The 24,545-nt window shown below is 40.7% G+C and overlaps 1 protein-coding gene across 2 annotated transcripts; it reads left to right on the plus strand.

Annotated features, from left to right (window-relative positions):
- The first annotated feature begins 7,646 nt into the window (after positions 1–7,646).
- On the plus strand, positions 7,647–10,300 carry LOC131233403 (protein TILLER ANGLE CONTROL 1-like). Of its 2 annotated transcripts, none has more exons than XM_058230094.1 (5): positions 7,647–7,701; positions 7,849–7,915; positions 8,014–8,609; positions 9,529–9,661; positions 10,014–10,300. In XM_058230094.1, exons 1-5 carry the CDS (start codon positions 7,696–7,698, stop codon positions 10,031–10,033), a joined length of 822 nt encoding a protein of 273 aa, XP_058086077.1. In that variant the 5' UTR covers positions 7,647–7,695; the 3' UTR covers positions 10,034–10,300. The 2 variants fall into 2 exon arrangements, with proteins under 2 accessions (XP_058086077.1, XP_058086079.1); XM_058230096.1 differs by having other exon boundaries at positions 9,529–9,631.
- Positions 10,301–24,545: the final 14,245 nt, after the last annotated feature.

The raw sequence follows: 24,545 nt of genomic DNA on the forward strand, positions 1-24,545 counted from the left end.
AAAATACAGGTTTCCTATACCACGGTTGGACGATATGCTGGACATGCTAGAGGGTGCAAAAATATTCTCTAAATTAGACCTAAGGAGCGGCTATCATCAGATTCGAATACGGCCGGGTGATGAGTGGAAAACGGCCTTTAAAACAAAGGAAGGATTATACGATTGGATGGCCATACCCTTCAGTCTTTTGAATGCACCTAGCACATGAGATTAATGAACCAAGTTCTGAAACCTTTCATTGGGTGGTTCGTTGTGGTTTATTTCGATGATATTTTGATATACAGTCAAGACGAAACCACCCATATGGAATACCTCAAGAAGGTCCTTCAAGTGCTCACTAAAAATAAACTGTATCTCAATTTAAAAAAGTGCAGCTTCACAACTGATAGCCTATTGTGCCTGGGTTTTGTCGTAACATCCACGGGCATTTGGGTAGATGAGGAAAAGGTGAAGGCAATCAGAGAATGACTGGTTCTTACAAATATTCACGAAGTGCGAAGTTTTCATGAACTGGCGACATTCTATCGTCAGTTCGTGAAAATTTTCAGTACCATTGTGTCACCAATCACAGATTGCATGAAGAAAGGGTAGTTTCAGTGGACTGACGAAGCTGACAGGAGCTTTGCCGAAATCAAGCGCAGATTATCCACGACCCCGGTTCTTGTACTTCTCAACTTCGACAAAACTGTTTGAAGTCGAATGTGATGCCTCATATGTCAGAATTGGGGAAGTTTTGTCTCAAGAAGGTAGGCCGGTAGCCTTTTATAGCGAGAAACTTAGCAATGCACGCAAGAAGTGGTCTACATATGAGATTGAGTTATACACGGTGGTCCAGGCATTGCGGCATTGGCGACATTATTTGATTCAAAGGGAATTCATACTTTACATGGATCATCAAGCTCTTAAATTCATTAACCATGTGCATGCTACATGGATCTCGTTTTTACAGGAATTCACGTTCGTACTAAAACATAAGTTAGGGCAACAGAACAAAGTAGCTGATACACTGAGTCACCGTGCAACTTTGTTAGTCACTATGAACAATGAGTTTGTCAGGTTCGAGCGCCTCAAAGACATATATGTCGATGACGACGACTTCAAGGACGCATGGGTTAGATGCAAAGAAGGTCACCCCAGTGACTTACATATGCAAGACGGGTTCCTTTTTAAGAAAAATCGACTGTGCATCCCAAACAGTTCACTAAGGGAACAGATAATCCAAGAGCTACATGGAGGTGGCCTCAGTGGACACCTTGGGCGAGACAAGACGCGAGCTCTTGTGGAAGAACGGTATTACTGGCCGCAATTGGTACGTGATGTGGGAAAGGCAGTCCAACGTTGTTATATTTGTCAGACCTCTAAGGGGCAATCTCATAATACAGGCCTTTACACTCCGTTACCCGTGCCTGACGGCCCTTGGGAGGATTTATCTATGGACTTCGTGCTTGGTCTCCCACGAACACAACGTGGCATGGATTCGGTGTTCGTGGTAGTAGATCGTTTCTCCAAGATGGCGCACTTTATTCCATGCAAGAAGACTCTCGATGCAACACATGTGGCGAATCTATTCTTCAGAGAAATTGTGCGGCTACATGGGGTTCCCAAGACTATTACTTCTGACCGTGACACGAAGTTCATAAGCCACTTTTGGCGGACTTTGTGGACTCGATTCGATACACGACTTCAGTTCAGCAGCGCCTACCACCCACAGACTGACGGTCAAACTGAGGTTGTGAATCGCACGTTGGGAAACCTCCTTCGATGTATTTCAGGAGAAAAACCGAAGCAGTGGGATTTGGCTTTGTCTCAAGCGGAGTTTGCATTCAACAACATGGTGAACCGCTCGACAGGAAAATCCCCGTTCCAGGTTATTTATAGACGAGTCCCTCGCCACACACTAGACTTGGTCCCTCTGCCCAAGCTCCCGGGCATGAGCATTGCAGCGGAACATATGGCTGACAAGATCATGGGCATTCATGCGGAAGTACAAACCAAGTTACATGCCTCGAACGAAAAATACAAGGAGCAAGCCGACAAGCATCGGCGACAAAAAGTGTTCGAGGTGGGTGACCAAGTAATGGTCCATCTGCGCAAAGAACGATTTCCGACCGGAACATACAACAAGTTGAAGAATAAAAAGATTGGACCGGTACCAATCATCCGAAAGATCAATGACAACGCTTATGTTGTTGATCTTCCAGATGACATGGCGATCTCACGGACTTTTAACGTCGCGGACTTGTTCGAGTATCATGAACCAGCGCATGATGAGAACTCGAGGACGAGTTCTTTTGAAGTGGAGGGGACTGATGTAGAGCGGGTCGCGGACAGTTTCATGGCCAAGATGGATCAGAAAAGGCCCGGTCGACGACAGAAGTGATCCGGACCATCGGACCTTAGATCGGGCGTATCTCGCAATCCGGAATGAGTTAGCTGACGTAAAATATATGATTTTGGGGTAGAACGAGCTACTTTAGCCAACCAACCCGGCTATGCCGGGTTATGCCGGCCGGAATTGCGAAAAACCCCTTGATTGACGGTCGTTTCCCTGTTTTAATTTCGTTTTTACTATAAATAGTAAGTTTTAGTTTGATTATAACTCTTCATCCGTTGGGCTTTAGGAGTTGCGCCCAACGTGAAAAGAGCTTAGAATAGTTAGGGGAACAGTTTGGTGAAGCCAAATAGGACACTTACTATTTTTGGCCGAAAACCTTGCGCACTAGTAGACATCACGACCGTCTATAAATAGTAAGTTTACTATTTATAGTAAGTCGCGGATTCTAGGAGTTTGAGTTGTAGTTTGATTATGATTTCTTTCCCATTGCTTGATACCCTTATTTAAAGGGTTGTGAACTCGATCAATTATTCATCAATCAATTTCGAATTTATTAGAATTTATTTCTATTTTCTGCTTTCTTTCCTCGTGGATTCGAGAAGTCTCTGTGAGGAGTCCAGAGAAGTTCCGTGGATTCGGAATAGTTATCCTCTTGAGGAAGACGGTGCTCGACCTCACGTCCTCCCCCTGCGTCACATACTATCAAGGGTCACACTCTACTGAGTATCAAATAACTTTCCTTTCACATTATGAGAAACGTTAGGGTGCCTATACTGGCAAAATCATCTCTCATGAGAAAAAATCACCTTCAGACACGACAATCATATTTTCTAAAGAAGGACAGTCGCAAAGCGCCCAAAGAGTGCTGAGAGTCAACATATGAATTATCTGCAACCTGTAAAAGAAGGGTAGTGGGAACTTGTTTTGAAATGTCAAATTTGAAATTATGTTAAGATGCCCGCCCACCAATATCAGATGGGTGGGAAATACGTGCGCACCTCCTATTAAGTGCAAACCGTGCCATGCAATCCATTTCTCTCACAAGGAAAATGCCCAAAAAACACCACTTCCAAATAGGCCATAGTTACATTGAATCTGGACCGTTAGTCAACAAAATGTTGCAATACCATCATTTCATTGCATATTAAAATCCATTTACGTAATCATTTTTCAACTTTGCCATATTGTAGGGCCCAAACGGCTTCTTGGATAGGACTGTCAATGGGCCGGGTTTGAGGTTGGCATCTGTTCGTATTTTGAACTGTTAAAGCCTGACAGTTTGTCCCTATTCAAAATTTTGATTTTGCTGGAATGAGCCCGGCACATTGACAGCACTGTTCTTGGGCTTAAAACATAGTATTAAAGCTTATCTTAATAGGAACTACAATATTACAAGTTAGTCGATATGGTTGTTTGAATGCTGAGTTCAGCTGTTAAGGAGGCCATATTTCTTCCCAAGTAATGGTTGCATACCCAAACATCGGAGCCGTATTGATTCTACAAACAAGAAGCTGTGGTAGCTTCTCTGATTTACTGAAACCGGCGAAATCACAAATTCCATGGATGACGCTCCATCATCACAACAATATTAGCAGGCAAGTTGTGTCCTCCTTGCTCTGCTAAGGGCTTGTTTAATTGGATGAGAGGAATCCACAGCCAAGTCAAGCTGGGCCGAATTGATTTTTGGGTTCTGGAATGGGCCCTTTACTTTAAGCCCATGCATGCGTCAGCCTTGGGCCTAATGGTGCCTGGCCCGGGCCAGCCCACATGAGCACATGCAGCAAAAAGGCCCGCTTTCATGAGCAGGTACAAATCTCTCACCCATTTCTGTACTCACATGAGTGATCGGGTACAATTTAAAAAGGATTTTATATGAAGGAGGTGGATTGAGTGGTGACCCTGCCACCACCTACGTAGGTGGTGACCCAACGTGGAAGGATTTGATTGGGCCACGTGTGCTGTTGAGATAGGTGGGCCATGATGTTTATGTGAAATTTACTCTGACCACCAAGTATGTCAGGCCTTGCTAGGTCCAGGGTATAACCTTAGCTCCATCTGTGGTTCAGGTAGACTACATGATTGGAAACAATGTATTGGATAATACTCACCCTCCAAATTATATCCATTGGTGTGGCCCACTTGAATCATGTATGGACACTAATTTTGGGCCTCGAGCTTAAATTTTGGTGTGGCATCTAATGGTTGAAATGGATTTCATATAATCATCATCGTGGATGGTGGACACTGTAAAGATAGTGGTCATGATGGTCTCTTTCCAATTATTTCCTTTGGTGTGGCCCACCTAACTCACAGGTCAGACTAATTTTTTATCCCTAGACCTAACACATGATTATATATCTAATGATTGGAGTGGATTTCACATACGCATTATAGTGGGCCCTGCCCGGTCAAAAATTAAGGAATCGCCTCTTCAGGAGATATTTCGTTGATCTGTTAAAAAATAAAATTTTATGGGTGTAGACACCCTACTTGATATCAAGAGGCAGGTCCTGGCCCTTGCTTCAGTTGGATCGAACCATTGGGCGAGCACTAGAAGGACTCAATCATCTTATCAAATGTCAATTGCAAATATTGAATAAACAAATAATGAAAAAGCACCTCTCCTCAACTTTCACCAACAAATTACATTTTCTAAGGGCAACCTAGCCTATAAACTCCCCTCTCTTACTAACAACCTAAGAGGGCAGCTATCAAAACCATCTCGACCACAAGTTTTCGTGTATAAAAACCCTTCATGGCAGCCATTCAAAAACAGATGGAGGGTGAAAGAGAGTTGCAAGGGGGAGGTAAAGTGAGACTCTAAAAATGGTGTTTAGGAAAATGTTCAAAGGTGAGGGCAGTTGCTAATGGTGATATAGAGTGAAAGTCATAATTTTGTTTCTAAGTGCACCCATATAAACGCACTAGCAATCTCCATACTAGTCGATCATCAAAATACCTTAAGTGACGAGTAGGGTACGATCGGGGACATCCAACCATCTCTTTTCAAATAAGAGTGTTTGATTTCCCCTTTCTTCCTACCTCTTTAAGATAAATCAATTTTAACTCCACACATATCTTCATTTATTTCCAGTTTTGCTCAATTCTTTTCTTTAATTTTACTCATCTTACTAGTTATTATAGAATCTTTAAATAAATTAATAAAACCCTATCAAGTAGAAACCGTACAAGTATACGGGCGAAAAATTGTATCTAATCCCCTCCTTTTTTTTCATAACTATGGCTCTTACCTAACGTTTATGGTGTAGATCAATACAGGAGTCATCCTAATTGAGGGTTCCTTGGACCTCTTGTCCGTTCAACAATTCTACGGGTTTTGACCGACCATAGATTTTGAAATCACAATTTAACTGGTGGTGATTCCAAAACATTCTAACATGCCTAAGGTATCATTCTATTTCTCTTGGAAATGTATTACATAGCTAATGAGGTAAAACCAAATCAAACTAAACATCTATACTCGACCATTATCCCAAAAGTGACACGACACGCATACTTCTACTTCTTTTGTCCTCGTCATAAGATTGGACGATCAAGAAATCTAGCAGGGCGGCGCTCACAATGGGATAACACCTTTATTTTCTACGGGATGCACTGCGATGCGTATATGAGATTCACTTTGACCATTAGATATATAGTCCCACATTAGTCCAAGGAGAAAAAAAAATCAAGCTAACCTATGATTTAGGTGGGCCACATCAAAGGAAATAGGTGGGAGAGAATTGTACCCTTAACTTTTGTAAGTCCCTCCATAATGAAAATCTATTTCAATTATTAGATGTCACGGTAAAATTTATGCCTGGAGCACAAAAATCCATTTGGCCACACTAAAGGAACCAAATTGGTAAGTAGAGGTGGGCACTGAACGACTCGATTCGGCTAACTCGACTTATCCGACTCATTCAAATCCGACTCAACTTGAACCGAATGGGTGAGTTGGTCCGAACCGAGTTGGTTTCACCCAATCCGAACTCAAACCGAGTCGAGTTCAAGTTACCCAGTAACTTGACCCAACTCGAACCGAAACTCGATCTGGTTAGACTCAACTCAATTCAAAACCCGACTTGACCCAACTCTCTAACCCTACCTGCCACACCCTATCCCGACTGGACCCGATCTCAAACTCTCTCTCTCCCTCCCTCATCCTCCTCTTCTAAGCCTGGCAACCCACCACTATCACCCTCCTCCTCCTCCTCTCTCTTGTCTCCACTCCCTCCCTCCCTCATCCTCCTCTTCTTCCAAGCCCGGTAACCACCCACCACCATCACCCTCCTCCTCTTCCTCCTCCTCTCTCTCCTCTCCACTCCCTCCCTCCCTCATCCTCCTCTTCTTCCAAGCCCGACAACCACCCACCACCATCACCCTCCTCCTCTTCCTCCTCCTCTCTCTCCTCTCCACTCCCTCCCTCCCTCATTTCTCAATCCGACTCGGTGGCAACTCGACTCGACTCGGTACTTCTGATCGGATCGGACTCGGTCCGGATCAATCCATGGTAGACCGAACTGGGATCGAGTCAGGCATGTTGGACTCGGTATCGAGTCGGATTGAGTTTAGGTCAAGCATATTTTAAAACCAGATCAAGTCAAGTCAGCCCTAACTCGGTTTGACTCGACTTGATGCCTTGCTCTATTGGTAAGTGAGTATTGCTCTGCAAGGTGTTTCCAATCACCTTGTCTACTTAAATCATGGATAGGGTTAAATTTTGGCCCTATGCTGACGGTAAGTCACCTGATGATCAATATGAATTTCACATAAACATCAAGGTCTAGTGGTCATGATGGATATCACATAAACGTGAACGTTTGGCCCACCCAAGCTGCCAATGTATTTAATGGCATGGGCTAGCCAACCTTAATAAACGCAACAGAAGATACTCTAATGATATTTATTTAGATTAACGATGTAATTTATTTAAAACATTTTTAAAAAAAATTAGGGAATGTAAATCCTATATTAATAGGTAGTTTTTTGTAAAATTCCCTTTCATTAATCGCTCTAACGTCCGTTAGATATAGAATGAAAAATAACTAATTAAATTGGTGAGGTAGCTTGATGAAAAGCAATTAAAAATAAAATAAAATAAAATAAAATAAAATAAAATAAAATAAAGGCAGTGCAACGAAAAAATCCAAATAGTTGGGTATTATTATTATTATTTTAAAAAAAAAAAAAAAAATCCAACGGAGAGATGCTCTTAGCGATGTACGCCGCATTTCCCAATCCTGACTCCGGAGTCGCGGCAGAGGCAAAAGTAACTGGCATGGTGGGACCCTTTTCTATAAATCCGCCCTGAAGCTGGTAAGGCTGACATCTCTCTCTCTCTCTCTCTCTCTCTGAAAATGAAGGTGAGAAATGCCCCATTGTAACCCAAAAAATAAAGACATGCATTTCTATCGTTTGATTAAATCTCATATGGTCTTATAATCTCTCTCTCTCTCTCTCTCTCTCTCTCTCTCTCTCTCTCTCTCTCTCTGTTTTTCTTGGTTGAACAGATATTCGACTGGCTGCACCGTAAGCTCCATCAGAACGTAGACTACCACATTTTTCCCCTTAAAGAAGGTACCATTTTCATCACAAACATCCAAATTTCTCAATCTCTCTCTTAAAAATAAAATAAAATAAAATAAAGATATTTATTTCTCTTTTTATTTACGCAGATTCGTCCCCTAACGGTGAGATGACGTCATCAAACCCCACGTGCGAGCGAGATACGGAAGCTCTACTCCACAAGAACGTAAACCTAGTCGATGTGATGGACGGTTGGCATGACGGCATCCTAACCATCGGCACGTTCGGCCTCGATCAGTTCCAGACCTTTTCCCAAACCCAAGACCAATATTCCGTTGAAGAAGGAGATAGAGATGAACTGAATCCGTTGGCAGATGAGGCCTTCGCACTGAAGGTAGAGAAGGTAATCGTTTCCAAAAATGACAGCCCTTCTTGTGTCGTGGAAGATGAAACATGGAAATCTCGTCCATCGATTGACGTTCCTGCCGATAATCCTCTCCTTCGATCATTTGAGACTCCAGATTTTGACGATGGCTGTTCGGAGGAGAAGAAAAGAAATGGAGGGAGAACGACTTTGGCCGATCTTTTCTCGGCAGATGCAGCTGATTTTGCTGAATCTGGTAAGTGTAGTTCCGGCGTTGTTCTGACGGATTCCATGAAGAAAACGGCGTGCCGTACGAAGCACGTGCGCACGTGCGCTCATTGGAAGGGGGAGGATTCTCGTCCAGCAAGAAAACTACATCGAGTACGGCTCTCTCTCTCTCTCTCTCTCTCTCTCTCTCTCTCTCTCTCTCTCTATTTAGCCTGATGAACGGCCTTGATCTTGCACACGGGTGGCACACCGAGTCAAGTGCATGGATTAAAAAGTAAAAACTTTTCGTGCGAGTAGCCTTATGAGTGCACCCACTTACATGAGCAGGATAACAGTCATGCTGTCCACACACGTGGCCCCGTGGCAAAGTTTTTCAAGATCTGGTCCATTCATCAGGACGGTCCCACCTTTTATATTCTCTTGCCAGAAAATAAGGCCAATCCTCTCATCACGTTGATTACACTGGAGAACAGATATCCATATTCAACAATGAAGTGTAGTCAACCTGATGAACAAACCAGCTTGATTTCTGGATTGTGAAATACTCATGGCGTTAAACGACTGCTGAACGGACGGGATCTCTTTGAAATATGAAACATGCTCGCTTGTCTTACCGCGAGTACGATTATGTTTATCCTACTCGCACGAGTACCACTAACATTTTCTACTCTTCCGTCTACGATTTTATACTCTCTTAATTGCTCTCCTTGAAATATGCTTGTGGCTTTCGCTTTAGGAGGCACCGGACGCGGTGTCTTAGAATGAAAACGACTCTTATATGTTGGGTAACGAACATATGTCGAGTAGAATAGCCCCACGTGTCAAAAAAACAATCAGTCCGTCAGTTGCGGGCATCTGATGTTAGGCCATTGACAAAAACAGCCCAATAACTCAGTTGGGCCCCACCAAAGTGAACAGTAGAGAGGGAACGTTTGAAGTCAAGGACATGATTAGCTGGGATTAAGGACGTTATTAGGTGTAATTATGATGTTGATTCTTTTTAAATGACGTGATTAGCTGTAATTATGATATTGATTTTCGTCTTTCATATTTTCTTTTAACTTATGGACAGATGATAAGAAGGGTGTTGAAGAAGAAGATCCATCCTGCAGCGGACGGCTCGATCGATGCACTGATGGGTGGGCCCATGCATGGCGGCTCGAGGAATGATGATGGTACACATGAAACTATTTCTTTACTTCAAGGTAGTTTTTTTTGTTCTTGTTCACGCTTCAAGCAAACGAATCCTGACCGCCCATCTGCAGTATGGTATGGTTCAAAAAACCAAGCGAGCAGTTGTATCCATCCGATTATGCCCTGTAAGTGAATGGTAAATAAATAAAGATATACCTATGCCTACATTCAAAGGGAGTAATTCCATTGATGGCTAGGAATATTCATCCATTTGTTTTTATACTGTGGGTCATCCATGGTAGGGCCCACCAGGTGGACGGCCTGGATTTGTAGACCGTATAAACCCACGTAAGTTTGAAGAACGGCTTACCTTGATCAACATCTTCACTGTTTTTTTTTTCTTTCTTTCTTTTTTTGGTGCAGATGTAGCATTGGCTGTGTGAGTGATTTTCATTTGCTGGAATTTTGTTTGAACTGTGTTGGACGAATTCGAAGGATGTAAGCTATATCTAGTTTTCATGCATGTGAGATGTGGTTCTCTCCATTTTACTGTTGCATGGCTAGCTGTTATGACTGTGCATGTTTTGGCCTATTTATGTTGGCTTTTAGTACGTCTAAAATAGTTGAAGATTAACCATATATGGAATCCTATGTCTAGTCTCTTCATGGCACTTTTCAAGTACATTGCTTAGGGTAGATGATTCCATGGATACATCTGTACACGTGGCAGTGTGGATGGTAAATCAGGACTGTCCATCTAGTGGTCTCTACCATGGATGGCTTACAGTTAATATTTCATGTCGATCAGGAAATCCTAGCCATCAGATTCTCCACCTTTAAATTGATGGAAAATGTAAGAAGCCTGCAGAAGCGACGGCTAGGATCATTTGATCTGGGTGGCTTTTGAGTAGTGGGCCACTCCCATATGGTTGGTCTTAATCATGCTATGATTTAGGTTAATACAAGTGCCGTGAAAGTAAGAAGAATCATAAAAGTGCCGTTTGGGATATTGGTGGAAGGAGAAAAGGAAAAGAAAATGCATCTACTTTGAAAACAGGCATATGCATATATAGATTCCAAAGTGAAATAATCAACTCAGTATGAAAGGAAAGAGACATGATTTTACCTGTTTTAGACTTCTTATTAAGGTTTTGATAGGGTGATTTGATAGCGTTCTTCGCTAAGGCGACATTAGACTCGGGCTTTTCAGGAAAACTGTCTCAAGTTAATGATTTCTTAGAAAAGTACCTTGACCGTCTATATTTCGTGGATGGGACCAGGGAAGCGAATTGCCCGGGAAACGGATTGGCTACTCCCCCTGACACCAGCCAATGGCTGGTGGTAGGTGCTCTGTAGGCCCCACCATGATGTATATTTTTCATCCATTCCGTCCATATGTTTTTACAGATCATTTTATGTATGAGATAAAAAATGAGGTATATCCCAGTCTCAATTGTACCACATTACAGGAAACAGCGTTGAATGATCGTCAACCATTAAAAACATTTCGGGGACCATAAAAGCTTTGGATCAAGCTGATTTTTGTTTTTCCCTTCATCTAGGCCTGTATGACCTAATCAACAGATTGGATGTCAAATAAATAGTACAGGGGGCCTTAGGAGGATTTTAATGGTGGATATCCAATCACTATTGTTTTCATGTGGTGTGGTCAACCTGAGATTTATATACCTCTAATTTTTTAGATCAAGCCATAAAATGATCTTTAAAAATGTATGAATGGAATCGATGAAACACATACATCATGGTGGGCCCACAGTCCACCGACCACTAGCGACTGGGCTGGTGCCAGGGGAGTAGCCAATCCGTTTCCAATTGCCCGTGCCTTGCTTCCTGTGGAAGCCGATCAGGTTGTATGGTGTGATGATGTCACGAAGCACGGTGGACCACAACATGATGCGTGTGTTATATCCACACAGTTCATCCGTTTTACGAGATAATTTTAGGACATGGCTCTAAAAATGAATTAAATACAAACCTTAAGGGCATGTTTGGCCAGTAGTATTAAGTTGTATTAAATAGGACTGCATTGCTAATCTCACCTCGAGATTGGGAATGGCATGTTTAAAAGGAGTGTGAGATGAGATTAAAATTAATTTTATAGGCTTTGGAAAATGAGCCTTGTACTGAAAAGTGTGAGATGTAATTTACAAATAATGAATTTTTCCTTTACCCAAGTGTAATTTGAAAGGAAATCCTGAGATTACTTTTTTAATTGCATACATTTCAAATATGGTATTGAAAAATATGGGATACACCCAATCCAAGGACAATACCTTATACATTTATTATTACTTTTATAATTTCATCCACCTTAATCCCACCTAATGCAGTTGGCCTAATGAGCCCTAAGTGTACCACACTTGCTACAAAAAGAAATGGGGATTGAATGTCTACCATTGAAAACTTCCCGGGGGTTACAAAAGTTTTGAATCAATCTTACATTTGACTTTTTTCCTTCCTCCAGGTCTTTATGAACTTATGAACAGATTTGATGGCAAATAAACATCAAGGTGGGCCCTAACAGGTTTTTTGATGGCAAATAAACATCAAGGTGGGCCCTAACAGGTTTTCAACGGTAGAAATCATTGCCCCCCCCCCCCCCCCCCCTTTTTATGGAAGCGTAACTAAGATCGTGCCGGGAAATAAAGCAGATCCAAAACTCAAATGGAAAAACCACGTGGAGGGTGAAACAAATGCAGGGCCACTGAAGTTTCAGATCAAATTAACGTTTGTGCTTTCAGCTCATCCCAGTTGAAGATACCATGTGAACGGTTTGGATGGCATATAACCTTCAGTGTGAACCTGGGAGATCTCAACAGCAGGCGTTTCCATGCCCACGGTTTTTTATATCGTTGCCTACAAGAGTTTTTGGATCTTCCTCTTCATCTCATGTCCAAAAGTGAGCTGGGAAAACTAACACACGGAGTAGATTTTGTTGGACCGCTTTTTGGATGGGCTTCACGTGATGGTGGGATTAGATTACTGTGACGAGTACTATACCAGCAGGCTCCACTATAACCTTCGGATAAGATCACACTGTTACGAAGTGATAATTAAACGGAGTGGAATTCACGTGGACATTGCCGGGACATGACGTACGGTGTGTTCCACGTGGCTTAAGCCCACGGAAATGCAAATGCCATTTTCGCTTCCTCTCATGAGACTGACCAGTTGAAAAGACCCGTTTACCTCTTTTGGGACTTACAAACCATGGGCAGTTCAACTACACCGAGTAGTAGATTGAGTAAAGATAACCTCACTTCAATGTTAGTATTGATTCCCAAGTAGGGTGTGGCTCTTTCCAAACCAGTACTCTCATCTCCCACCCGTCACCTCGGTTTTGACAGCACGGCTTACATGCCGGAGTGTACAAGGCAATTCGCGATATCTGCGGACTTTTCCCGTGGCCACTAAGTTTGGATTAAGCTGATATTTGTTTGGTCCTTTCAAAGACCTTATTAACGGATAATGTAACAATCCATTTTTTTTTAAATAACGGTGGGAACTAAATCCTACCATTTCCTATGGTGTGGCCCATTAGAGCTTCAAATCTATCTCATTTTTTGGCCTATACCCTAAAATGTTTTAATAAAACTGGTGAGCAGAGTGGATTCATCACGTCATCCCTATAGGGCCCACTATGCAAAAAAAAAAACACACAATGCAGTGACGTGCACCACACGGGCCTAACTTCTCTCCCATTCTCCTCCTTTGGTTGCATTTCGCACCGTAGCCGCACGACCTAACTTCTCTTTCTCTCAACCTCCAATCCATCCATCTCTCTCTCTATTCCAAAGCCCCGAACTCTAGAAAAAGCTTCCCATTTTTCATGGATTCCTCAATCTTATTCCTTGCTATTCCACTGCTTTCTGCGGGTGTAGATAAAGCTCGGGCAGTAGCCATTGTCAAAGGCAGTGTCTTTTGCAACGACCCACTCTTCAAAGCCAAGATATCTCTGAATGTCAGGGTAACGACGGGAAGCCAACCGTTTTGAAGGAGGGGACAACTAGCTAGTTTGGTGGCTACACGTTCAAGTTTGATGACAGCTCGGATCTGAGCCAATGCCACCGTCAGCTCAATCGCCACCGTCTAGCCAGTTCCTGCCCAATACTCTTTTGCAAGGTTCTATTTATTCGCACAATGTATTTTGGACAAGATCAGAAGAAAAAGCTAGAAGAAATGAGAAAAAAAATAAAGAAGGAAGAAAGAGAAGCAGATAATTTCATCAAATTAACTCAGCGAGTCAACCCGATGACTCGCTGGCCCAATCATCCGAGCTGATTCCATATTTTAACTTCGAGTCATTTATCAGCTAAGTTTTTAATCTCCATCCTTTGACCTCATATGTTAGAGTAGCTTTGATTGGAGTCGACTCACTGAATCAACTTAGTGATTTAATGTGTTATTTTCTTATATTTTAATATTAAATAATTAGAAACCTTAGCGTGGGTCTTAATAAATTAGCATATATGATTTGTGTAGGGATGCCATCGTTTACATTGAAAATATTTACCAAATGCTACTAGTCTATGTGCGTTAAATTGAGTTATGTGAAATCGGACCCAGACCATCTACATGTAGAATCCATCATCACATCAAATCTATCACTCTAATAGCAGGTAGGTGATTTTTCCGATTGAAAAGACTACATTATTATATACTTTCATTTTATTAATTATTTATTTCGTATTGCTGATTTAAGATATTTAATTTTGATTTTACATGATGAAAAATACATTTATTTGATTTCTAATATGTGGAATAAATTCATTTGATTATTATTAAATGCTTTTAATTATATTATGGGTGCTCTACCCTGAAAGGACCATTATGTTATTTTGATACGGGTGCTCTACCCAGGATCATTCCCGAAAGGATCAGCACGGTACAAGTGCTCTGCCAAGGGTCATTCCCGAAAGGATCGGCACGGGTGCTCTGCCCTGGGCAATTCCCTAAAATGATCAACACACACAGGTACTCTACTCTGGGTATTTACCCTAAAATTTTATTCACCAGGTGCTCTGCCGAGGGTCATTCCCTAAAAGGATCAACACCGGTGCTTTACCAATGGTCATTCCCTACAAGGATCAACACACAAGGGTGCTCTACCCTATATTGAACCAAGAAGGATTTTAGATGACTGCATTGTCTTATTTTGTTGTTATGAAAAAAATAAATTATTATTGTTGTCATGTAAAATAACGATTCAATAATCGTAATTAATCATATTTGTATTATTGAGTTTTATTTGTGTTAACGTAGAATTTTCAATTTTGGAAAGGATGTGACCCTACGAGCTGTCGCGCTCACACTCGTATAGATTATTTTGCAGGGTTTGTATATGAAAAATCAATTGGGTAAGATTAAAGACTTTTTTCCTTATTTATTTAGAAGTTAATTAAAGATCAATGTATGTTATTATTAATTATTTTTGTATGTCATTGTAACTAAATATTCAATGATTAATTTGTAGATGTTATTTAATGATAATTATTTTGACCCTTTTTAGTTGCTCTGATTGCCTTGAAAATGCATAAAAATAATGTGGGTTGCAATGTATATTTTATATAAGTACAACTCACAGTCTTGGAATTCGGGTTCGGGCCTGGCCAACTCGGGTACCGAATTTCGGGGCGTGACAGATTGGTATCAAAGCCTAGGTTTTAGATTCTCATAAGGACCTTTGATATATGTTACACTAATGGTTAGATTAAGCCTAGGCTAGAATCAATTTGAGGACCTATGATAGATATTAAATTAGAGATCTAAATATAAGATTTTTTTTGCTTTTGTGATAAAAATTAAAATTAAAATTAAAATAAAATATGAACTTACAAAAAAAAAAAACCTATGTATCTGAATGACATCAAATATGATATTAATTAGGCTTGACATTGAACTAACAGCCCAAAACTAGACCCTAAGAAATTTTTAAGAATTTTTAGCCTATTACGGTGAGTTGGACAGCAATAGTAAGTATAAAATACTTGAATTATAAAAATCATAATTAATTAATTATGACTCCGTTTAAGGCGATTCAAAATCTCAGTTGTAGATTAACAAGTGTAGTTTTATAGAAAAATAATACAAAAATATAAATATAGGTTTCTCCTATATCGATTTTAATTTATATATATACTAGTTAGAAATTGTTTACTTCTGGGTAGACCCAATTATCCGAATTTTAGGATTTTTTATCAACTTTGGATTCAGCTAAAATTTTATAGAGGTACAATAGAATAATAGATGCATCATTTTAAAAAGTTTTAGACTAATCCAATACTTGCATACCAGGAACAATATCCTCATAATCTAATTTTTTTTGCACTACAAACTTAGTACATATCACAGCTCTTATTCTCTTGATCTTCATGTGTAAGTCTTTTACACCATCTAATCTTCCTTGCAATCCTACAAAATCTTTAACGTACTTATAATTAAAAAATTTTAAAAAAAATTCTTGTCCAATCGATGGTAGATTATATCTGAACGATATAAGTCACAACACTCCATCATAAACACCTATACCCGATACCCTTGAGAACAAATTAATTATGAGTAAGTAGCTAAGAGTAACTAGGTAAGCCTTAAGAGATCCTTAAGCCTTGGTAAATTATTAGGTATGATAGAGTTAGTAAAAGAGTTAGACCTAACCGAGATCACACGTTAGCCTACTACAACTCAGGATATGAAGATCACATTGCACATCTATGCCGTACGCCTTAACTCTAGTACTAGTATGATTTTCATTTTTACCCTGACAACTCTTATATTTAAGGACTCAAGGAGCATTTGTGCCTTAACGTCAACAATCATCTTGTATCCGTTAACCATAAAGATAAGAACCCAGACCTCAACAAGTTTACCGGTCACCTCCATAGCATATGCCACCATCCATACACCGACAATCTCCATTATACTCTTCAGCACAACCATCCCTTGAGCTCATCTCTGTCGTATCCAAAAGGATTGCCACGACAAATTTGACAACTGCATCAACGACCTCCACCATGATCACAACAGCAAGGGTCATCCACAAGACATTTTAAGGCCTCCTCAACAACCACATTGACAAGTGTTGAGGGTTAAATATTGTATATTAGACCCCAGTTATTGCTTAGATTTACAAACATGATACTGCGTAACGGTCTATCTTAATTGTGTTTGTGTTACAAGGTGACTTTAGGTGCTTGGACTGAAACAGGGTGCTAAAAGATGATATTTAATACTCAGAATTCACCAAAGCATGGGACAGACCCCAGGAGACCAAGATCAACAGATTTGCACGCCATGGATCCAAGAAAATCGAGAAACTGAAGCTCAAGTGGCCCGAAAGACGTCCAGAATGCAAGATCATAAGGTTCTCACCATCCGTTCAGCTCAAAACTTCATACATGGCTTGAGGACTATAAATTAACTGTACACGTCGAATTTCATCCGTTCGATCCCTGTAAAAGTGTCCTAACGAATAGATCATCCCATAAACCATTGAATTAGGGCCCACCTGATCTCTGGATACGCTTCAATTTTGAACTCAACACCTTAAATTGGATGGGGAAAAGGATGGACAGTACGGATTTCTCGCAAACATCACAGTGGACTGCACCTGCACTTGAGTGTGCACAGTGCATACGTGCACTGGACGCGCACCGGACGGTGACGGGCTGACCCATCTTCTTCTTGCGAAGGAACAGCGGACAAACGCTGTCCATCCATTTTTCAGTAGTAGGGCCCACTCATCATCCAAATGGATGATCCAGACCGTCCATTGAATCTCTTGGGTAGACGTGACCCTCGCCTATGTGCCTTTTTGGTCCCATTCATATGTACAGACGTAGCTTGATGAAAAACGTAAGATGAAGTGAGTTAATACAGTGGACCACACCAAAACTAGAGAAAAGGTACCCATTCCTGACTGGTTTTTCGCCAGGATTTTAATGAACGGTGTGGATTTCCCAACTGATTTTAATCATGGGCCCCACCAGTAGCATAGTGGAAGAAATTCGATTTTCTCTCTGTTTACATAGGCCACTGTCCGTGATCGGATCAGTGATCCGAACTATCCAAATGGAGACCAGGCCAGGACTGACCCTAGCCATGAAGACAGATGCAAAAGCTGGGACGATCAGTGTCCTGATCATCCTTCTAAATGCAGCTGGTTGTACGCAAGGCTGTGCAAAACAAAGTCCGGTTCTTGTGTGATTTGGACTGCAGAAACAGGGTCAGTTCTGCCGATTCTCCACCACCCCTCCTTGTTTTCTAAAAAGAGAAGAAGGAGAGAGAGAGGGGGCATTCAATTTGTAGGGATTCCAAGGGGAGAACATAAAGCAGAAGAGAGATTTTTCTTGGTTCTTTTTCTATTCTATTTTCTATGTTTTATTTTTTCCTTTAAGATACTTAGCTTCATCATATTTATGTGTGGCTAAGCCTCTTAGCTAGGGCTAAGAGGTGAAGCTTGTAGTGAGATGGGAGACTCTATTTTATGCTTTTAATTTAATTTTAATTTATGAACTGAATTTGATTTTAGTTTGATTATTAAGGGAATGTTTTAACCTTTAATGGTCTGTTATGACTGAAATTACAATAGATCTGCGATGGCTTTGAGTATTTCTTTCTCCTTTTGATGTTTATGACATTAGGAAGCCCTGTTGTTCACCATCATCTCCTGGGCATGGTCGGATGACGGTACCTTTCCTAACCTTCATACATAATTAGTTTAATTCTATTGTTTACTTTGTCTCCTGGGTATGATTTGGTGATGGAATCCATTCTAATTCATATACCTTTCATCTCTTTAAAACTATATTAAAGGAAGTTCAGTTTAATTTTCATAGTTACACCTTTTAACTGGATGAAGATAGACTCTAAGTTCAGTTGAGTTTTTGATGCAGGCATAAGATCTCCCTGATCTCTACAAGTGGATGCTCTGAATCCCTAATTTTCTTTCCCTGAATTCTATAATTTTAGATAATTATTTCACAATTATTCCCTCAATTTCATTCAGTTTAGATTTTATCTCAGTCTAGTTCTAGTTCTATTTAGTTTCAAATAACGTACAGGTTTCAGTCCCTTGGGATTCGACCTTGGTCTTACTGAGTTTATTACTATATCACAACCCTATACTTGGGGAGTGAACAACAAGTTAGACCACTGAACATCAACATACAAGCCCAAGGAGCCATGCGTCATGACCTCATACTCATAAATACACCCAACCATGACACCACTCTTAGACAATATAATTCAACTTTACAGGGACACACCTCGACAATACAACGATTCATCTCAAGGTTATGATGACTCAGCACCACCATAGAACAACGTGATACAAGAGTGTGATGCCACTATACTACAATGCAAGGACTCAATGCACCAATAATAAATAAAAACAAATAATAATAATTTCCACAACTAGGCACTGAGATTTAATCTGGAGCAAGATCACACCAACCGTCATACAACAGATCAAGTGAATAGGCAGTGGACATCACCGACCCCGCACTAGGAGCCACAATATTCAAAGTTAGATGAAACATTCAGAATCACAACCATCACTTGAAGACTCAACCGCAGGAATAGGTTCTCCACGGCCATACCGAGTATCTTAGCAACAACCTTCGTTGTACACGTCACATTGTATCCATACCAAGGACCACGTCGACAATCTCAACAACTACCTGAACCATAACAACAATGACAACAATGACAACATCATAGGTCTTCACGACGCTTACATTAGCACAAGGATAAACTGTCACACCACCAGATACTAAGCAAATTTCAAAACACTGGTACGCCAGCCACCATTTGAGGGAATGTAATAGATAGAGGATGCGCCAACACCAAATCGTACCATCTACGTTGAGATTCGAGTGTAGTCGATAATATAGTAAATTTCGAGGATAAAATTTTGTTAAGGAGAGTAGAATGTAACGGCCCATTTTTTTAAAAATAACGGTGGGAACTAAATCCTATCATTTCCTATGGTGTGGCCCACTAGAGCTTCAGATCTATCTCATTTTTTGGCCCATACCCTAAAATGTTTTAATAAAACCAGTGAACGGAGTGGATTCATCACGTCATCCCTATGGGGCCCACCGTGCAAAAAAAAAAAAAAACACAATGTAGTGACGTGCTAGTGCACGTCACCATACGGCCTAACTTCTCTCCCATTCTCCTCCTCCTTCGGTTGCATTTCGCACCGTAACCGCACGACCTAACCTCTCTCTCTCTCAACCTCCAATCCATCCATCTCTCTCTATATTCTAAAGCTCCAAACTTCGGAAAAAGCTTCCCATTTTCCATGGATTCCTCAATCTTATTCCTTGCTATTCCTCTGCTTTCTGCGGGTGTAAATAAAGCTCGGGTAGTAGCCATTGTCAAAGGCAGTGTCTTTTGTGACCAATGTAAAGACGGGAAGATAACCTTCTTCGACTACCCACTCTTCAAAGCCAAGATATCTCTGACATGTCCGGGCAACGACGGGAAGCCAACTGTTTTGAAGGAGGGGACAACTAGCTGGTTTGGTGGCTACACGTTCAAGTTCGATGACAGCCCGGATATGAGCCAATGCCACCATCAGCTCAATCACCACCGTCTAGCTAGTTCCTGCCCAATACTCTTTTGTAAGGTTCCATTTGTTCGCACGACGTATTTTGGACAAGATCAGAAGAAAAAGCTAGAAGAAATGAGAAGAAAATAAATAAGGAAGAAAGAGAAGCAGATAATTTCATCGAGTTAACTCAGCAAGTCAACCCGATGACTCGCTGGCTCGATCATCCGAGCTGATTCCATATTCTAATTTCAAGTCATTTATCAGCTAAGTTTCTAATCTCCATCCTTTGACCTCATACGTTAGAGTAGCCTCGATTTAAGTCGACTCACTGAGTCAACTCAGTGATTTAACGTGTTATTTTCTTATATTTTAATATTAGATAATTAGAAACCTTAGTGTAGGTCTTAATAAATCACATATATGATTTGTGTAGAGATGTCATCGTTTACATTGAAAATATTTAGCAAGTGCTACTAGTCTATGTGCGTTGAATTGAGTTTATGCGAAATTGGACCCAGACCATCTACATGTAGAATCCATTATCACATCAAAACTATCACTCTAATAGCAGGTAGGTGATTTTTCCAATTGAAAAGACTACATTATTATATACTTTCATTTTATTAATTATTTATTTCGTATTGTTGATTTAAGACATTTAATTTTAGTTTTACATGATGTAGAATGCATTTATTTGATTTCTAATAGGTTGAATAAATTCATTTGATTGTTGTTAAATGCTTTTAATTATATTATGGATGCTCTGCCCTGAAAGGACCATTATGTTATTTTGATACAGGTGCTCTGCCCAGGGTCATTCCCGAAAGGATCGGCACGGGTGCTCTGCCCTGGGCGATTCCCTAAAATGATCAATACACACGGGTGCTCTGCCCTGGGTATTTACCCTAAAAGTTTATTCACCAGGTGCTCTGCCGAGGGTCATTCCCTAAAAGGATCAACACACACGGGTACTCTGCCCTATATTGAACCCAAAAGGATTTTAGATGACTGCATTGTCTTATTTTGTTGTTATGAAAAAAATAAATTATTATTGTTGTCATGTAAAATGACAATTTAATACTCGTAATTAATCATATTTGTATTATTGAGTTTAATTTGTGTTAACGTAAAATTTTCAATTTTGAGAAGGATGTGACCCTACAAGGTGTCGCGCTTACACCCGTATAGATTATTTTGCAGGGTTTATATATGAAGAATCAGTTGGGCAAGATTGAAGACTTTTTTCCTTATTTATTTAGAAGTTAATTAAAGATCAATGTATGTTGTTATTAATTATTTTTGAATGTCAATGTAACTAAATATTTAATTATTGATTTGTAGATGTTATTTTAATGATAATTATTTTGATCCTTTTTAGTTGCTCTGATTGCCTTGAAAATGCATGAAAATAATGTAGGTTGTGATGTATATTTTGTCTAAGTACAACTCACAGTCCTGGAATTCGAGTTCAGGCCTGGCCAACTCGGGTACCGAAGTTTGGGGCGTGACAAATAAGATGGCAGATAAACATTCTAATGACCCTAGTCAGGGTCCGCCGATCCGAGGAAGCTGCTTCCAAGGGGATTGATTGACATTGTCGGGCGCACGGCTTTGCTGGGATCGGGGGCCAGCCACGTTAGTGGTAGCCTGACTGTGGGCCCACCTCGATGTGTTCAATGTAAATCTACACCGTTCATACATTTTTCATTTTATTATATGACCCCAAAAATGAAACAGATATAAATCTCATGTCGACCACACCACACCGTGGAAAACAGTCGTCATTGAATGCTCACCATTAAAAACTTTCTAAGACCCACCATTAAAATCTAATGGCCCAACCTCCGCTATCAACCGTGATCTCTTAATTGCATGATTGAATGCCACCATTAAAAACTTATTAAGACCCACTGTTTTGTGGTAGGATTCACTTGAGCTTTGGATCTGGCTTATTCTTTGTTTCATGCCCAAAATGATATGCATCATGGTGAGGCCTAGGGAACTTGATGACGTCACTTCAGTAGCTAGATATCTACTGCAGCCGTCAGTAGCTAATCCGGGTCCACTTAAGTGATGAAGTATCACATCCAACCAGTTTGACCCTAATTTAGGTTCCACTTAATAACGATCCAATCTATCATGGGCATGCAACATCCAACCGGTCCAATAGATTGGCCACACCATGAGGATCATCTTCTGTAAAAATCAACCCCATCCAACCATCAGGTGGGCCACACAATAGAAACAATTTCTATTCATTGATAGATAACAAAATACAAATGTGGTCCACTTGATGAGTGGATTTGAGAATTTCTCCATTTAAGTCAGTCCAAGCTTGGGCCGTGTCTAAAAGCCCTTCAACCCAGCTGGGGGCTTCGGCACAGTTCAGCCTGCTTAGGGTTTCTAAGAGCATTTTTATGGCACATTATACTTACACTGTATGTCACATCTAAAGTGGGACCCACAGAATCAACGGCAAGGTTCATGCACAAAAGAGGGCGAACAGGCTGGGCCAGAGGCCTATATGTTTTGCCCATCACGGACCTGGGCCGTCGCTTAGGCCTAAGTTTTACTTAGTGGGCCATGCTGTGATAAAGAACGGCCGGCTAGCCTGGCCCGTGGGGAGCCTTGACATGCATACCATGGATGCCGACGGTTTATGAATCATTTGATTTTTAGATGTGGACGATCAAATCAAGGATGATCATAGAAAGTAAGGTCAAATTAGTGTATAAAATGTATGCTGGACTTCATAGATGGGTTGGACCGTTCCAAGTGACCAGATTCAACTAAGAGCACTGAAAATTAGGGTGAACTAGAGCATTTCTTAGTTTGATGTTTACTTGTCATCCATCCTGCTCATAAGGTCACACGGGCCTCTGTTGAGGGAAAACATGTATATCTGTTTGATCCAATACTTCTATAGCTCATGAGAAGTTTTCACATGTAGGTGTTCAATCCCCATTCTTTTCCGTGGTGTAGTCTACATGAGCTTTGGATGGGCTTCAATTTCAGGCTCTTGGTTTAAATACATGGACAACAGATAAAATGAGTACATCACGATGGGTAAAGCATACTGCCAACAACGTGGTCATTGGTGGAGATGAGTAGTGATTCTATTATTATAGAAATTTGGTCATGACCTAATGGGGTTGGATTTGATTAGGCCGTTGTTGAGAGGCATAGTATGGATAAAATGATCGATTTAATGGGATTTAGGTTTTCTCTCATGTTGGTGAGGACCAAGACATCTGTACATATAGAGGAAAGAAGACTAAAAGCTTACCTATCACACTTCTCCTCTAGCATATCTGCACCGTGAGTTTTCAAATCTGGCTTAATAACTGAGTATGGAAACAGTAGTTCAAGCATTTCATCCCAAATCTATTTATAATGATCATGATTAAAGTAGAGCTCACTGAATCACTCAATCTAAATAATCCAACAGTCAAATATAAACTAATGATCATGTGTGGCTTACTTGATAGGAGTCTTACATAAAATGCATCCTAGTGAGGCCCCAGAGTCCTACCACCACAAAGGTCACTAGTGGTAGGGTTAGATGGGTGGTGTGACCCTGCCACCACAGACATTGATTGTGGCTTAACGTGGTAGTATTTGATTGGATCATATGTTGCTCAGCACATAGGGTGGTCCAACCGATACCTTTGGTGGCAAGTTACCGTGTAATCAGTATCCCTCCAATCAGAAATTTGGAAATTTTATATCTCCCTTGGGAGGAAGTGGATTCGTCAAGGCCAAAGATCAAGTGGGCCAGACCATAGGAAACAGTGGGATTAAATACTTACTGGTTGAAAACTTTTAGGGGACAACAAGACCTCAAAAGTTTATTATCAATATATTTTTGTTATCTTAGTGAACGTTTGCAAGACCTTATAAATAGGTTGGATGACAAATAAGAATTGCTGTGGGCACTAGAAAGTTTCAATAGTAGACCTCGTTATTGCCACTGTGGGCTCTAGAAAGTTTCAATGGTAGACCTCGTTATCGCCATTGTCCCTGGTGACGCGGTCCACTTGAGCTTTGCATCCGCTTCAATTTTGAGCTCGTGCCCTAAAATGAGAGTGAAAATAGACGGCCTACGTGGATAAAACACCCAAATCATTGCAACGCCAGCTAACTGGTCGGTGTTGGGTAACAAGCCAAACCGTGTACATTTGAAAGTGACCGAATTCGAATCGTCAACGGCACCTATTTAAGGCAGCGTATAAAACACTCAAGTTCTACGGGCCCACTATGTTATATATTTAAATCCACTCCGTCCATCAGCCTATACCCTTACTTCAACGGTATATATATAATATCAGACAGATAAAAAGAATTCGATAGGCCACACCAATAGTTAAAATATAAAAATA

The sequence above is a fragment of the Magnolia sinica genome, chromosome 18 (genome assembly GCF_029962835.1).
Source record: "Magnolia sinica isolate HGM2019 chromosome 18, MsV1, whole genome shotgun sequence".
In the NCBI taxonomy this organism is placed as follows: domain Eukaryota; kingdom Viridiplantae; phylum Streptophyta; class Magnoliopsida; order Magnoliales; family Magnoliaceae; genus Magnolia; species Magnolia sinica.